This window comes from Adelges cooleyi, unplaced genomic scaffold (assembly GCF_023614345.1).
Source record: "Adelges cooleyi isolate 19-005CV unplaced genomic scaffold, UGA_ACOO_1.1 ACOO_flye_CR_arks_rails_tigmint_CR_PRNA_108, whole genome shotgun sequence".
In the NCBI taxonomy this organism is placed as follows: Eukaryota; Metazoa; Arthropoda; class Insecta; order Hemiptera; family Adelgidae; genus Adelges; species Adelges cooleyi.
This window is the reverse complement of record NW_026095761.1, coordinates 5,285,606-5,302,470: the sequence shown is the minus strand read 5'-3', so window position 1 is coordinate 5,302,470 and position 16,865 is coordinate 5,285,606. Positions and strand designations below refer to the sequence as shown.

The following is a 16,865-nucleotide window of genomic DNA, read 5'->3' as shown; positions in this document are numbered from 1 at the left end:
GGAATCAATTTAGACTGGAAAAGATAAATGAGTTAGAATTGATATACATCAATGCATGTGCTTATGACTAGAGGTGTGCGAATAATAAATAATGTAGTATAGATCAGTATAGAAGAAGTTAGCTGAATGTCATTTCATTGCAATGGTGTTTTTTAGTTGTTTGCAGAAATTTAACGTATTTTTTTACTTTAATTTACTGACAAAACGAAGCATTAAGTTTAATTTCAAAAATTCCAGCTAGTGATTGGCACTCGTGACTGAGATTGCGCCGTTAAGTATAATAGTGTTTCAAAAGACTTTTTTTACTGTTTTCCGATTGATTAAAAATAATATAGACTGGTATTGTAAAAATAAAAACTTCTTTTTTTAATACAAACAGACGTATTAATACAAGCCGGTTTGATTCCATAATAATATAACATAAATATAAATCATTATTCATTACATATTATAAAAATATATAGTTATCATAATTTAAATTTAAGCACATGTGATAAAAAATAATAATAAATAATATCTATATGTACAATAAGAACTTAAATTAAAACGCTACCAATACACTAAGAAAAATATAACACGCCTATTGTTTGTATTGTTGGAGAAAAAAAACATTTAAAAGCTTTGAAAACCCCTTTAATTTATACATTAAGAACACATTTTTTGCATTTTACAGCGAATCCGAAAATAGTAAGCCGACTGTTGTAAACTATTGAAAACGCCAGAAGGAACTTACATTTTTTAAAAAATTTTTTTTTTTTTTTAGCTTTCTTACCTATAAAAAAAACTTAAATATTAGGTATCCATTTACGCATCGTCAATATCGTGTTGGTAGGATTTTATATTTTGTCGGACATCGTAAATAATGTAAAAATTATGCAAAAAGCCTATTGTTGAACAGCAGTTCTCGACTTTTTCCAGCCGCTAAATATTAGGAAAACTCCTGTTGCGTACACCGCGGTGTTGATCATTCCAAATATCTGCAATCAGATCGTTAAGGTTATATCATACTGATGTTCAAAAAGAAAAAAAAATGATTTTATTTGTATACTTTAAAAACTAGAAAATATAATATTATAACAAACCCCGGCCGATATGTTGAGGTTTTTGTAGTAAGAGTTGTACGAGTTGTACGGTCTGTTGTGAGTGGACCAAGCTGAAAGTTGTACGATGAACGCTACCATGTACAAGACGGCCAACAGGAGTGTATTGAAAAATTCCTAAATGTAAACAGAGTTTGAAAAAAAAATTTAAGTACACGATATTAAAAACATATATTATACAGGCTAATAATAATTAATAAGTACTCGTTTCCTTTGAAAACGATTACAATACATTTTGTAGGATTTCTTTCTGGAGACATTTTAGTTATTTTACAGCATTCAACAGTGAATTTTTCGAATTAAAAATAACTTGATGAAAATCAGCTGGTCGATGACAAATTTTGAATAATAATGTTTAAAGTTCTTATTAACCAAAACTTTTCGATCAGTCGTCGTTTTCAGGAAATTATTTTTAATTTTAAAAGTCAATTAAAAATATTTAATACGTTATCGTTTGTAGGTCAAAAGTTGATAGAGCTTTGAAAAATACTGCAAAAATGGTAAATACTTAGTATTTTTTAAATAAATAAAAACTATCAAATTAATGGTTTTAAAATTAAAAAAAAAAAACGAAATTACCTTTATTTTAAGAGAAACCCAGTGTCTTACATTAAACGAATCAGATTATAATGTATTAGGATGATTTAGTGTTTATTAAAAACGTACCGTGAGAATCCAATTGATTGGGAAGTTGATGGCTTCTCTGATGGACAAAAGGTAAACAAAAGACCAGATGGCGGTTGCTATAAAGCTGATGATGACCACGAACAAGAACCAATTGGTGCCTGGCAACCGAGCTGGTGAAGCTAACGCCAAGCAAATGATGCCCAGAATCTGCAAGGAAAAAAAGAGTAAGTCCATTATTAAAAAGACATAGAAGGTAAGTAAAATTGATTAATGAGTGATAAAAAGGTTTTTTCAAAGAAAAACATTTTATTTTCAAATTTATACAAGGCTCATGATTCGTCTGTCTCGATTCGTGTTTTTGTAGTATTAGTATTTAACCGTCAAAAAGCTCAAACAATTTTTGTCGTTGATTATTGTTAAACTATGAACACACATTAATAGTCTATATTAATTAAAGTGTGTATTATCTACGTTCTGACAATGGTTACATTATAAGTACCCGCAACATTCTACATCAGTAAACATGATGTTACAATGTAAAAAAACAAAAACAAGGTCATCTACATTGGATGGTTGCCCATAAAAAGCTTGGGAACCCAAATTATATTGCGGCCGGTAGGTAATAAATATGCATTGCATACCATTTGTCAGACCATATTCAGACAAATTGCATTGGCTATAAAATATATAGAACGTCATATTGATTTAGTTTTACTCCATGCTCAAAGTTATAAAAAAAAGTATTTAAACATATTTTATCTGCCCAAAAATCCGCCACTGGCTACATTTTAAATACATTAAATTCTACTTAATAACTTAGTTTGTATCTTTATAATAAAAAAAGTATTACCGCGCACCTTCAAAGTTTAAAGAAGCTTTATTTTAAACAAACATTGACCTAGGTGTTAACTTAATATCACATAAAGTACGATGCTAAAATTGAACTTTGACTACTTGACGACAAATTTAAAGTATATAATATTAATCATGAATATGATTTATGGCACCTATTCACTTCTGTTAACTGAATATTTCACACGATTCAATTTTTTTTCACATAGAATAAAATAAAATAACATAAAATAAAATAGTATACGAAATGACAAATCGAGTAAACCAGTAAACAAAATATACAGTAAATAATTCTAGTAGACAAGTTGACAAAATGAGTAAACGAGCAAATAAATATAGTCATCAAGTAATCAAATAAATTAAATGAACAAAAAAAAAAAATTTTTAAAAAAAAAATTAAATTTTTTTATGGAATACATTTTGATACTAATAAAACGTGTTTTCCAAAAGCAAATTTTGAACTGACCTTCAGTAATAAATTAATATATTCATGTTAAAAACAATTTATAATATAAAGTATAGGTGATAATGAAATAATAGTGGCATGGCCATAACAAAACAAAATACTGTCCGTAATTATTATAGGCTATTCAGTTGTGTAGAAATATAATAATAATAATTAGGCATACGGCGATAATCGTTTTATACGTTTAAAGGCGCCATAGTTATCACTGCGAAACGTCTATTTTAATTTTTATTAAGCAACCCTTTGGTGACCTATAATGTGTATATATGTAACACACATACAAATTATCGGTCCCATTGGTGTTTATGTTATTATAAATTTATGTTTGACTCATGGTTTAGGCCATATTTTAACATGAATATCACTAAATCACTGAATCGTTGTCTCGGTGTACCGCGTAGAGGTTCTTTCCTTACACCGAGTTTTATGACTGGAGTCAGTTTAAAATTTGCGTTATACTTTTCAGTAAGATCAAAACATGAGCCATTTTTTTTACCTATTTTCGTTACTGGATTTATTAGCTAGATTTGTAATTTATTTACTCAATCCATTAATTCGGTTACTCGTTTTATTTACTCTATTTATTTTATAGTTTACTAAATTTATTTACTCGATTTGTACAATATATTTATTTACTTACTTATTTATTTACCCATTTCATAATAAGGAAAAACATTTGAGTCATGTGAACTGTTCAGTTAAGAATAGAACTGAATGAGTGCCATAAAACTTATTCATGATTTATAATATGTTTCTTGCGATATAACCCGCAAGTATATCGTTAGAAACTCTGTACTTACTTTCTCACTTAAATGACTTATTGTCGTCAAGGGGTCAAAGTTAAATTTTAGCAACACGCTTTAAAGTTCAAGTGAATTTAGGTTAATAACAACTAGGTCAATATTTTTTTAAGTCAAAGCTACTATTTATTTTTAAGTGTGGACTATTTGAATTTGTTACTTTACTTGTTGAGACAAGATACAAAAAGTGATTATACAAAATGTAACGCATTAAAATGTACACAGTCAGCTACTGATTTATGAGCAGACGAAATATGTTTAAATACTATAAACATGAAAATTTATAAAAAGATTTTGAATATGTGATTCTTAAATTTATTGACATATTTAATGTCAATTTCTCAAACTCACACAATTACCGGTTTTAAAAAATACATGGTTTGAAAATAACTTTCCCGGTGTTGTTTCGAAAATAGTAAAATCATTTTTAAATAATATTGACAAACAACCGATGATTATTTATTTGAATTGCATTTTATTTGGAAATGATATCTTTTATTTCTGATTATTTTTTACCACGCCGGTAACCGTGCGGTCCGTGTCATGCCGAAGACAGTTTCTTTTTCCGCATAATATATTTTCGTACGAACCGAATATAATAATTAATTTTTAGTTTGTACCATCGGTCGTCCCGCCTTTTGAGATGTTGCACTCTAAATACAGTAGGTATAAATTATATGGACGTCGGTTCTATACGGTACGCTAAATAACGATAATTGCTTTTGTTTCCTCAAAAATAAAAATAAAAAAACCGTAAAACGGTTTTATCTCTCGCTATCCGGTCTCTTGATTTCGCAATGATTGTTAGTTAGCCTCAAAGAAAGACAGGATCGACGCGAATGATAATCGTTTTCTAAGTTTTAACAGCTGCGACAAAACCCACTCGTTCAGTTTCTTTCCTTGTTCATTGTGTTTTTACAAAGGTAAATGCATATTACAATATTTTTTATGCATTTCACTTTTTTCCGGAGAAAACATTATTGCCGAAGAAAATGACATTATAATTATTTTAATACAAAGTACCTACTTCATTTTTTTTTTTACTTTTCCCCCGGTATGGTTATCGTTTTGGTCAACCAAAGACCTTTAAATGTCTTTACAAGAAAATTGTATAAAGTATAAACCATAAAATATATTATTGTGTTTATTTTTTACAACACATGTTATACAACCAAAAAAAAACTGTTATTACGACAAAATGGTTGTATACAATTAAGCGTTGAAAAGTAAATGTTTTTTTATATACATATTTATTATTAAGATCATTCTATTGTGTTTTTCGTTTTAATGTCATCGTCAATTTATAATTGTTATTAACTTATTCTACGCTCGTTTACGTCGTTAATCCGATAACCTCAATTGTCAATCATCTGGACGAAACGATTTCATATTAATATTATCACATTTTTAAAAATATTTTAACGCCATTAAAAAACAGACGTTATTTGTTCTATTATTAGGTCCAGAGATGTATAAAACACTTGAGTGGGGAGGCTGAAAGTTTTATGGCGAATTTTTTTTCAGCAAGATTTTGCGATTAGTTTTTAATGTCCATGGTCAAGGCCGCCAAGATACAACACTGAAAACTTCAATAGAACCAACTTTTTTTTTGTAAAACCCTATTGGTTATACATATTATAGTGACTAATTCTGTCAAACAGAATACACTATAGAAAATCAAGTACATTAAAAAATATTTATGTAGTTGCTGTCGATGATATTGGTATTACAGTTTTCTATACTAATGTAATTAACAGAATAAGTAACAATGTTCTGTAAAACAAAATATGAATTAAAAATTTGATCCTAGTACCTAATAAATCGAAAGATATTCAAAACATGCAATGTCTTCAAAAAAAAAAAAAAGTCATAAAACTTTATTGTTCTTTAAAATCTCAATTATTATAATATTTATCATTTGCTCAAGTGATTAGCTGTATATTTCGAAGCAATCGCTCTTATTTTAATTTAAGCCTTATTAACAGCTGTTGACGGTTGGCTATGTTTTAATAATAATGTACACGAATCCGCAACCCAAATTGTAGACCAAACCGAGATAGTTGCTGAATATTATATTCGTGTGGGAAAGTATTTGTTTTAATTATGGTTTAAATTTTCGGTAAGTGAAATCTTAATAATAATTCAAGCCAATTAAATAAGCGATATTTCTCATCTCGAGCATTACAGAACACTATAGTATTTTATTTTTTTTGTTTTTATTTCAAACTGTTTGTTTATTTACAAGCTATACAATACATAGTACAATAAGTAAATATACTATAGTATTTTAAAAAAAAAACCTGTTCATTGTTCTACTGAAAAATTAAAAATTGTTCGCGTTAAGTTTGATAGATATTCATTTGGAAATTGGAACGATTCCAAAAACATCCCTACGGATAATATTTATTTTATCCCCAGCACACATATCAAAACATATTCGGTTGGCGCTGATGGATATCTACCATATGTTCACTGTCGAGTAATATTTTAAACACTCGAGTACTATATAGTGTATGCATTCGATTGCGGTGTTAAGTAAAAATTTGTTTCGTTATAACAAAAAAAAACATAGTCTAAAGACACGGCCCTAATCATACTATTAAACACTGCAAGCCCGAAATACACTTTAATTTCTTCGAGCTTCGAATTATTATATATTTTTACAATTATTCAAACATGATAGTATCCGGTGTTAGCGTATCGCACATCTTTTGGGTGTACTTTTTGATAGTAAATATATAAATTTACGAGTAAAATATTACCTCTAACAATATGCGAGCGATGTGTGCAAACAAAAAGTTGACGTTCGTTAGAGACGAGCGTTTTTTTTTTGTGTAAATATAAATACGAACTTATAAATAAATTATAATCTTTATTGACTAAACGCATATTGTATTATTATACTTTGTTGTTTTTAAGTGTTTGTCGAACAGACCTAAACACCGAATATTAATGGAAAATACAGGGTTGTTACTATGACTCAGACAATATCTTAGAAAATACATCCCCGTCCCTTATGTATTTAAACCTTGTGAATTTAACGAACTTTTTAAATGGCAACCTACATTTCTTAATAACTTTTCAAATTAGGAATAATTTGCTGAAATATTGACTCTCCGATAACCAGTTTTTAATAATTACTTATAAAGTTATTAAAGTTGAAAATTTAGAAAGTGAGGAAGAGTGGAATGTAGTATTATTATTATGTGCACGCGTTACTCAACCACACTCTACCTGTCTCCTTAAATTTTAAACTTTAAAAATACTCAAAACTGGCTACCGATTAGTCAACATTTTTAGCAAATTATTCTTAATTAATAAGAAACCCTATACACAATAATAACACTTAAACGCGAATACACAGCAGACTGCAGTAGCAGTTGTAGATGGTAACAACAGATTGTGGTTAGGGTTTCTTATTAATTTACACGTTACTCTAACTTAAATTGACTACACTATTCATAATTTGAAAAGTTATGATAATAAATACGAGTACGTTACGTTTAAAAATCTTTAGCTCATTGTGTGTTGACAAGGGGTCGAGTTATATTGTTGAAAAATATATCAAATTCGGGTCAACAAATAATTATTAAAGTATGAAAAAAAATAATTAAAAAAGTCTAATATCCTTTAAAATATAGACTAGGTCATAGTTAACCAATCACCTTATACAGGAAGCTACGCGGTACCTAAACCCGTTCTTTTTTTTGTTGTCAATCAAAACGCGGACCTTATCGAAAAAAAAATAAGGAAGAAGCTCGTGCCGATCGTTTACGTGGCATACATAATATGCAAATGTATTTCCACTAGTGCCGGTCTTGACGGTATATATCTAAACTGAACCCGTTGGTTGCACATAATAATAGTAATATGTGGGCGTGAAGCCTGAACCGAGTGAATAACAATTATATTATTATCATTATTGCCGACGTGTTCTGAACGAATAAACATTACGACCAGCCGGGGTTAAAATAGTTCATTTAACGGTACGTTAAAAAATGAATGCGGTAAAAAAAAATAAATAAATAAATACAAATTGTACGCTCTCAGAATAATCGATTACTGTGCACAGACCAGGTCGGCGAAAAATCGACGACATCGCTGGATTTCCATCCGGAAAGTCGCGGTTGTCTGGGTTGTATAATATCACATAGTGTTAACCTAATGCACACAATAGCCAAACACTGTCTGCAAAAGTAACCGCCGTGCCTAACCTCCGTGGTTGTTCGGATTTCACATCAAAGGAATCCGTTATCGGATCACGGTGCATACTAGTTGCATCCCTCTGTTGAGTGCCATGGGTAACAAATAAAGTATCAGTGATTCCCAATATCGTAAAAAATACTTTTTTAATGTATTAAAATAAAAATAAAAATTTTAAAAAGTATATTTAATTGTTATTGTAAAAATTATTTCAAGTTATGTTTCCAACTAATACAAACTTGGATTTTTTTTAAAGGTAAATGTGTCCAGCACTAAGCATTTCTGCCAACTTTTCAAGGTTTAATACTAACGATAATAATATCAGTTTATTAAAACACTAAAAAATGAAAAATTCATTAACATTTTTAGGTAATTTTAGAACCACTGTTTCTTTAGCGGGATGAAACTACTATCATGGAATATTTAATCATTTTTCGGATGCAACTCGTGTATATACCTATCACACCGGTAAATTTGTAAAAGAAAAAAGCCAGCTCAGTAGGGTCAAGTTATTGTACAGACGGAACCTATTGTTGTAACTTCAAGCATAAAGTTTAAGTTAAAAACCGATTTTTCAGGCTGATCTTAGCTAAGCAAAACAGCAATAACTAAATATCCAGATTTTTTGATTTTAAGATAATAGTGCCAAATTAATATTTAGACCGTTTTCTACAGTTTCAAAAAAAAGTATTATTTATTTGTTTTGTAAGCACGGCAGTCAATAGTGAACAGGTATGACATAAAAGTATTAAATATCGATAAAAATATTCTAAAGATAGTAATGTGCTTAAAATTGCCTTAGGTTTTATCATCTCATTATTGCCAGTTTGGAATTCTCATTAAGACTTCAGTTGTAAAAGTGACAACAAAACGAGTGTAACCGTGTACTGTCCATATTATACATTTCCTCCGTCCATCCCGTACCTCGTCAAGAACATAAGTGTACTTCATTTTCATTTCTAAATAATTTCTTAGACATTTTGCGTATCCGTTTGTTCTACGTGACGATTTAATTATTTTTCTTTTAGAAGAATATTATTGAATGAGTGTCCTGACAGTGTACAAGATAAGTCGAATAGTCAGTGTCGTAATAGTCATTACGAAACCGATAGTTATGTTGTTTTTGTAATAAAAGAATGCGGTTAAGTTAGGTTACGATTGATAACTACAAAAATAATAATATTCACAAGAACGCATCGATTAATTATTATTATTAATGCTTCCCGACTTGGCCGTTATTAATATGATTTCCATAAATACTATATAATTATGTACAGGGTAAATCATTATAGATAAGACACTAATTTTCTCATAAAATAATTGCAATTATTTTTAAAGACACTTTAGTCATATGATATTTTACAGCATTAAAATTTTTTTTTTTTTCCAGAGCTCGGTCTTTTTTTGAAACTTATATAGTGAGTTTAATTTGCCAATCATTACTAGTCGATAACCAGTTTTGGAAAATAACTTTTAACGTTACTAAAGTTTAAAATTTAAGACTAGAGTCTAGTATTATTAGTAACTTTAAAAGTAATTATCCAAAACCGGTTATGGACCAGTCAAAATTTTCAGCACACTGTTCATAAGTTTTAAAAATTGACGGAGCTCTGGAAAAAAAGATTAAAATTGTCAAATATTGTTAAATAGGTTTAACGAAAATGTTTTCATATAGTAAAACTACTCAATTGGTGCGATTAGTTTAAGGAAAAATGAGTGTTTTATTTATAATGAATCACCCTGTACATTTCATTTTTAGACTAGAGCGTAACCGATATCAATTTTCTAAGCATCACGCCAGTTTAGCAACACATAATATTATAATGCATTAGTGTGGTGTTGTGAAAAAAAAAGAATCGCGCTTGGGTTGAATCGTTTCATTAGTTATCGGTCCAGTAGTTTGCCAAAAACCGCAAAAAGTCGTTTAAAAATAAATTAGTAATAAAGTAAAAAAACTGACGGGAATGCACTTACACCATAAATGAAACTACTTAAAACGTACACAAGAAAATGTTCCATGTGTTTAGATGAATATTACAGACTTTTTCAATAATTGTCAATATATGAATGGAATTATAAAGAAGCCGTCGTATTAATAAGACTACGAAAATAAAGTTATTTCTACTCTAAAACATTCGTCTAGGGAAATAACGATACTTGTCAATTATATTATAATTATTATTAAGTGGACGATATTATACATACATGCCTAATGAAAGTATTGTATTTTTTTTTAAAAATGAAATACAAATCCTAAATATCAATATTCGACTGGATAGTTTTTTCACGATTTGTTCATACTTTATACACGGACAAACAGAAAAATTTCCTTTTAAACAGGTTGGTGTAGTAAAAGAACAGTTAGTACCGTCCAACTATTATTTGTTCAGTAACAATACAACGTAAAATACACAGAGTTCATTCATCCCAGATAAACTTTAATTTTAGTATTTTCTATGTTTTAATACTATTAAATATTATGTAATATGTGTTTTAAAATTTATAAGCTTTTTTTTTCGCCATTAAATATGGAAATCGCATTAAATTTAAAGGCTTCTATAAAGCAAATAATCCAATTGCACTCGTTGCTAAATTTTTTTCAACAAATTACTGTCCTATTCAATAATCAATATTGGATAAAAGCTCTAACTCTAGCTGTACAAAAATACCTAAAAAACTTACACCTAACCAGTTAACTTAACCTCACTACTTAAATTTTCATTCTAATCTAATATCTAATTCTAATCCCCTAATAAAGCAACTATACTCGGCCTTTCTTCCTGATAAAGCGCCCAGAAGACTCAAAAGCAAATGGCCTAGAGACCTTTTACATTAATTTACATAAAAAAAGAAAATAATTTATCAATTTCCTTGTCGCACGGTGCTGCGGATGTCTTCCCATAAACGCTATTCTTATCGCCATGTTACTCTTTTTGATCACGTTTAAAATTGTACAGATTGTGAATACATTTTTGTTAATAAAAAAAAACAATTTGCTCTTTCGACGGGAAACATACGAACCATTAATGGGTCGTGGTCCTTACTTACTCCTAAGTCCTAATCTTAACTGATTAATTAATTAATTTGGTAGGTAACAATGGTACTGCCCCTGTTGGGTGGTTCATTTTATTTAGTCACCGGAAACTTGGTAGCTGGTAATGGCTCACGCGATCGCCGGATATTCATCAAGCCGAATTATTAAGAGCGTGGCGGACTTGGGCAAGAGGCCGACGTTAAATTAGTTAATTAGTCAGTACCGCAGGATCAAAGTAAATACGTGAAACACACACACACAGTATGACAGTCGACGCAGGATGGTATTATTTTTCTTGGTATTATTCATTGTTAACAAGACTAAGTGCGCACAGACGGAAATTGGTTTAATTAACGGCAATTATCTAAATGTGTGTAAAATAATCTAAAGGTGGGCAGGTCCAGAAAACCCGTATTTATGACTGATATCATTATTATTGTATGCAACGGGATGCGGCCAAGAAAAAGAAAAAAAGCGTTGGTGTTAGCTGCTGTTGTCGTCGTCGCCCTTGCCCGTCCGTCCTACTATTTTTTTAGGTTTATTTTTTTTTTTTTTTACAATAAGGCCGCTTCCTACAGTAGGTGAACATAATATTTTCTTAACACGAGCGTGGGCCCATTCACGTAATACCGAATACGTATAGATAAAATAATATTGTATTCAATAACGGACGAGTAGAAATAAAATATAGATAATCGTACATCGTGTGCATATTATAATACTTAAATACCAGTAATACTACGATGACACACTGCGCTGCTCCTAAGAATTCCGTTGTAGTAACTATTGCTCGTTCTTACTTCCATTCCGGGAGACGTACGATTTAAATAATCTACTGTCGTTAATAATAACATCATTATTATAACGGACCCTAGGCTTACACATTATTATACCTCCCTACCCCTTCGAGTGGATACGAACAACATAATATTTTAACACGCAACACGTTATAGTTGTATTATATATTTTTTTTAACTACATGTGTTTTTTGTTTTGTTTAATATACGACCGAGTTTGTCGTGCGGGCAAACGTGTCGAATGGAATTTTGGAAACACATCAAAATCGCGTTGCGCCCGTATTTAGGGCATTAAAGTCTACTAGTTCGTGGTTTCATAACCCAAACGAAAGGATCTAATTAACTACATGCCACTTTTAACGTAAGACATTCATGTTTTCAAAAAAAAAAAACACAATTTATTAGCTTTTTTTTTTTAAATTTTTATTTATGTTATTGTACAGTATAATACAATTATCAAATATTTACCTTTTATTTTAGTATTTTTCAGAGCACTATCAACTTTTGAAACGAGAACGTACATAAACACTTAATTAACAAAGCTAATTATATAATTTAGCCTTTAGGTACGTTGCCGTTCGAGTTCTAAAAGTTGAAAGAGCTCTGGAAAATGTCGAATAAAAGGTTCATATTTAGAAATTTGTCAAAGTAGCATAAACGAAACAGTTTTCCGAAAAGAATAACTACAAAATTGAAAATATTTTCCGAGAAAACGAGCTTCTTCGTTCAATGGATCAGCCAGTATTATCTCGGATGATAAAGATGCATATATAAAACGGTACAATATTATAATATTGTGATTTATTGTATTAGTGTGTTATTATATTATTATTATACTCGGATAACTGGGGCGTTTATTTTAGGACGTGCTACTGGGACCGAGTGGACACGCAGCTGTGCGCTTGCTTTTCATAACGGACCATCTAGTGTATTTTTTTTATTTATATTTTTTTTGTACATTTTATAACGTCGATAATTAAACATGGTTTTAAAACCGAGAACGCTCCCGGTGTTCCGACGAATCGGTAAACAACCTAGCCCGTATAGCCTGTGTGCACGCCCTTTTTTAATTTTGTTGACCCGCGCACAATGCCCTATTGAAAAAGCCATAGGAACAATGTACAAGAAAACGTTAATTGAGAATTATTACAGAATTTTCCGTTATTGTTAAAAATTAAAATGATACGCCGGCGTTGTCGAAGCATCTCAATACTGTCGAGTAGCTTTTGAGGCAACAGCTGCTGTTGTGTGTGTGTATATGGAAATTTTCTTAGCGACACTGGATTAAAAATATTATTATTGTACTTAACCTTGTGCGGTCGAAGGTGCGGCAAACCTATTTTGACGACGTTATATATACTGTGCACGTGGGGTTTGGCTCTAGAGTCACGGTTTGGCTATTTATTATATTGTTTGGACGAGGTATAAAAAACGTGGATTGGCTATAGTGTGTTTTGACTAGGTACCGATCGTTACTGCCGAAGACGATTTGGTCTGTAAAAACCAAACGACAAAATCTCTAATAAAACCCGACCAGACGGAACCGCTCGATTTACTTTCTGTTGCAGTAAATCTTGACTTGGTTACGGATAATACGGTAAACGACCACGAACGAGAGTCGTTGGCTTTAACGACGTGTACTTACTTAAATTAAGAATTTCTAAGAAAATAATGTAAGCGCGCACAAACTTGGAATACAAATTTTGTTCCTTAAGATGTTAAGGAAAATAATGGATAATTTTTTCCCCCGTTGTTTTAATTAAGTAGGTGTAGAATTTTCTTCGAATTCATTTTAAATTTAAATTTAACTAAATCGTTTAAGGGTGATTCAATAGGGATAAGACACTAATTATCTGGGAAAATAACTACAATTTCGTAGTTTTTATATTTGAACACATTACAACACTCTAAAATTATTAAATATTAACCTTTTGTTTATTTGTTAGTATTTTACAAAGTGTCATCAACTCTGGTAACGTATAATCTAGAACTATAAAAGTACTTAAATGTATTAAATTATTAAATATATACGTTACCGTAAAAAAAAAGAAATATTTGAACATTGTAAAATAACATAAACTAAAGTGTTTTCAAATAGAAAACTAAAAAACTGCAAGTGTCTTATCCTTAAGAAATCATCGTATACTTTTACTACGTTTACATAAACCGCAGACTTCATGCGTTTTTCCTTTTTTTTCATTTTACCTTTTTTCCCCCTCTTTTAACGCATGGTTTAAAAACAAAAATGTTTGATGAGCTAACACTAATCACTGTTTTGTTCTTGCACTATAAGTGAACTTGTTTAAAATGTATATGGTTGTATATGTATACGTTTACCCTATTTGGTAATCGGTATTTGCCGCGACTGTACTTATTACATAGTAAACGGAATTAAGCGGACATAATTTGGGACATTGTTCGGTTTATTGTTTGTACAGGTTTTTTTCGAACAATGAGCACATACTTTGAAATAAAAAAAAATATATTATATATGGGATCGGTTGTCCGTACAGGCACGCGCTCATACAGGTTGATGCTCCTGTTGGCATGTCTTACAGTACTCGATTTTACCGGTCTGGCTTTTCCTCGGCTAGTTATTTTATTGTATTCGATATTTTTTTTTCTTCGGTAAATCAAATTTTTTTTTTAACGCGTACCGCGACAAGCTACTTACCAGTTGCGCCAATTTCAGAAGACCGGGGACGGTCTTGAAGTAGTTGTAATTGATTTCCACCCAGGTGAACATGTTGTGTATGTTTGCGTTTTCCGCGCCGGGTTTTCCCGACCTGGGCACCTCGGGGTTCTGAACGGTAACCACAGTATCGGTCATTTTGTCAGATTTTTTAAAAAAAATTTTATTTGTCGGTTTAAGCAGATAAAAATGTTTTTTTATTCGGTTACCGAATTATTGTTGTTTTTTCGAAACGGTCGCCGGACACACGAAATATTATTATGTCACTAACGCAAGCTGCACACGAGTGTACGCTGGAGTCGAACTGTTGAGTGTTGTCTGTTGTTGTTGTTGTGAATGGGCTAGCACAGGCGGCGATGACGGTTGGTGGTCAGCCGTACAACTGCCAAGAGAGGGGCTATAGACGGGTCGACTGCAACTGTAAAAAGAGCAATGAGCAATCTTGTTTATTATCTTCGGTGCGGAGCCGAGAAGGTATTGCTTACCACTATAACGATGTGTTTCTATTTTGTTTACTATTCTATCCACACCCACGACAACAGATCTGCTTTTCATCGTAGCCACGGACGGGTCTAGGAATAAATAAGAGAGGGGGGGGGGTTAGAAAACAAATTTAAATATATGATATCAACAACAGTTATAGAGTAAACGTTTATTACACAGTACAACAAATATATTATAATCCAATGAAAAAACATATAATTACACTCTAAGTGAAAAATGTAAGGGCTTTAACCCCCACAGCTTAGCCCCCCCCCCTCTTGCTTCCACCCCTGATCATAGAAAAATGAATTGATGGGATTACAATATTTAAACTGTGCTCTTAATCGCCCAATATTGGAATATGGCAGCCTGTATTGGAATTCACGTTAATCAGGATTGATATCGACTATTGAAAAAAGTCCAAAATATATATTTTTAAGGTGAATAGCTTGTAAAAAAAATAGTTTTAATCTTGAGATGAATGATATCCTTGCATCTCTGCTCCTCCAAATATGTGAAAGCACAATAGAATAGAACCCTACTTAAAGTTTTAAAATAATGAAGTTTAGACCTAAAAATATACGACCTCCGCCCTAAGTGTATTACCATGATAAAACTTATAAATACAAATCACGTTTAAATTATATAATATCTAAAACTTTTAATAATTTTTCAAAAGACCTGTACCAAACGAATTAAATGTTAAAATCGTTGGGATATCAGCTGTACCTAGGTAAGATAGTTCTCGGTATTGGTTCTCAATTTGTGTTAATCGGTTGATTTTCTTGCAAAAGAAAAGTCTTAACGGTTTTGTTTCCATTGACTGCTTATATTATGAACAAAAATTAGAGTTGCATGATATCTTATAATTGGCATGGGCGTTGCTTGGTAAAGCCAAGTGAAAGATCATCTGAAAACGGTTTAATATTTTATTTGGCACTACCTCGTTAGCCGTCATTTCGTTTTCTTCAAACGATAATGTCGATCTAAAATAAGTGGTAATTGTTGTTCACAAAATGATGACAATTTGGCACAGTTAATTATTTGAAACAGTCGCCAAAATAATAATTGTTCGGATAAAGTATAAAATGGATTTGTTTAATACAAAATATATGTATACATTTAATGTATATTTTAATTGTTGACGTCCGTTTTTAAAAGAAAGTACATGATAAAATATATGAAACAATTTAACGCTCCGCTTTAATTTATAAACGGTGTTGTAAAGAAAATGTAAATATTGTAAAAGAAAGTAAAAGAAAACCTAATTCACAAATATATAAAATTTTGTGAAATCTAACGAGGCAACCAATTGTACTTGTGTTTGTAAATTATTTATGTTCATAAATCAACGTCCCTGATGGGGGAACACCTCACAAGTATTCAGTAAAATGTAATGTGCTGTAGTCGTCGTCATGGGGAAATTATCATATGGATAGCATAATGAATACAATCAAGCGTTTTGTAATATTTCAATATCCCTTAAATTGAAATAACATTATTTTTATTTGTTTATTAGCTTCTAAACTAAATTATTATGGTTGAATTTTTTTATCAATATTGCATATTATAATATAAGATATATAAAGTTGTTAAAAACCGTTTCTAACTGTATCATGACGCAAGTTAATCCCCAAATTTAATCTGAATGTATTAGACCAAATTAAAAGGATATAACCCAGTTATGTATCCAGCTATATGGCGTATTAAACAATAATTTGGTATCTTAAAGGGCTTAAAGATTAAAGATTAGATTCCCACATACAAAAGTTGGTGAGAATTGTATGGCGCAGTAGTTAACGTGTTTAATA

The 16,865-nt window shown here is 30.8% G+C and overlaps 1 protein-coding gene across 1 annotated transcript; it reads right to left on the bottom strand.

Moving 5' to 3' along the window:
- Positions 1-402: 402 nt before the first annotated feature.
- Positions 403-14,967, bottom strand: LOC126842341 (proteolipid protein 2). The gene is made up of 4 exons (XM_050579276.1): positions 14,554-14,967; positions 1,767-1,934; positions 1,083-1,217; positions 403-977 (listed from the first exon to the last, which is right to left on the bottom strand). Exons 1-4 carry the CDS (start codon positions 14,707-14,709, stop codon positions 885-887), a joined length of 552 nt encoding a protein of 183 aa, XP_050435233.1. The 5' UTR covers positions 14,710-14,967; the 3' UTR covers positions 403-884.
- Positions 14,968-16,865: the final 1,898 nt, after the last annotated feature.

Excerpts from the sequence above, each read along its gene's own strand:
- LOC126842341 (XM_050579276.1), bottom strand. The coding sequence starts at position 14,709 with ATGACCGATACTGTGGTTACCGTTCAGAACCCCGAGGTGCCCAGGTCG. Across the intron at positions 1,935-14,553 it reads TTCTGAAATTGGCGCAACTG|ATTCTGGGCATCATTTGCTT; the intron begins GTAAGTAGCTTG and ends TTTTCCTTGCAG. Across the intron at positions 978-1,082 it reads ACCTCAACATATCGGCCGGG|ATATTTGGAATGATCAACAC; the intron begins GTTTGTTATAAT and ends ATCTGATTGCAG.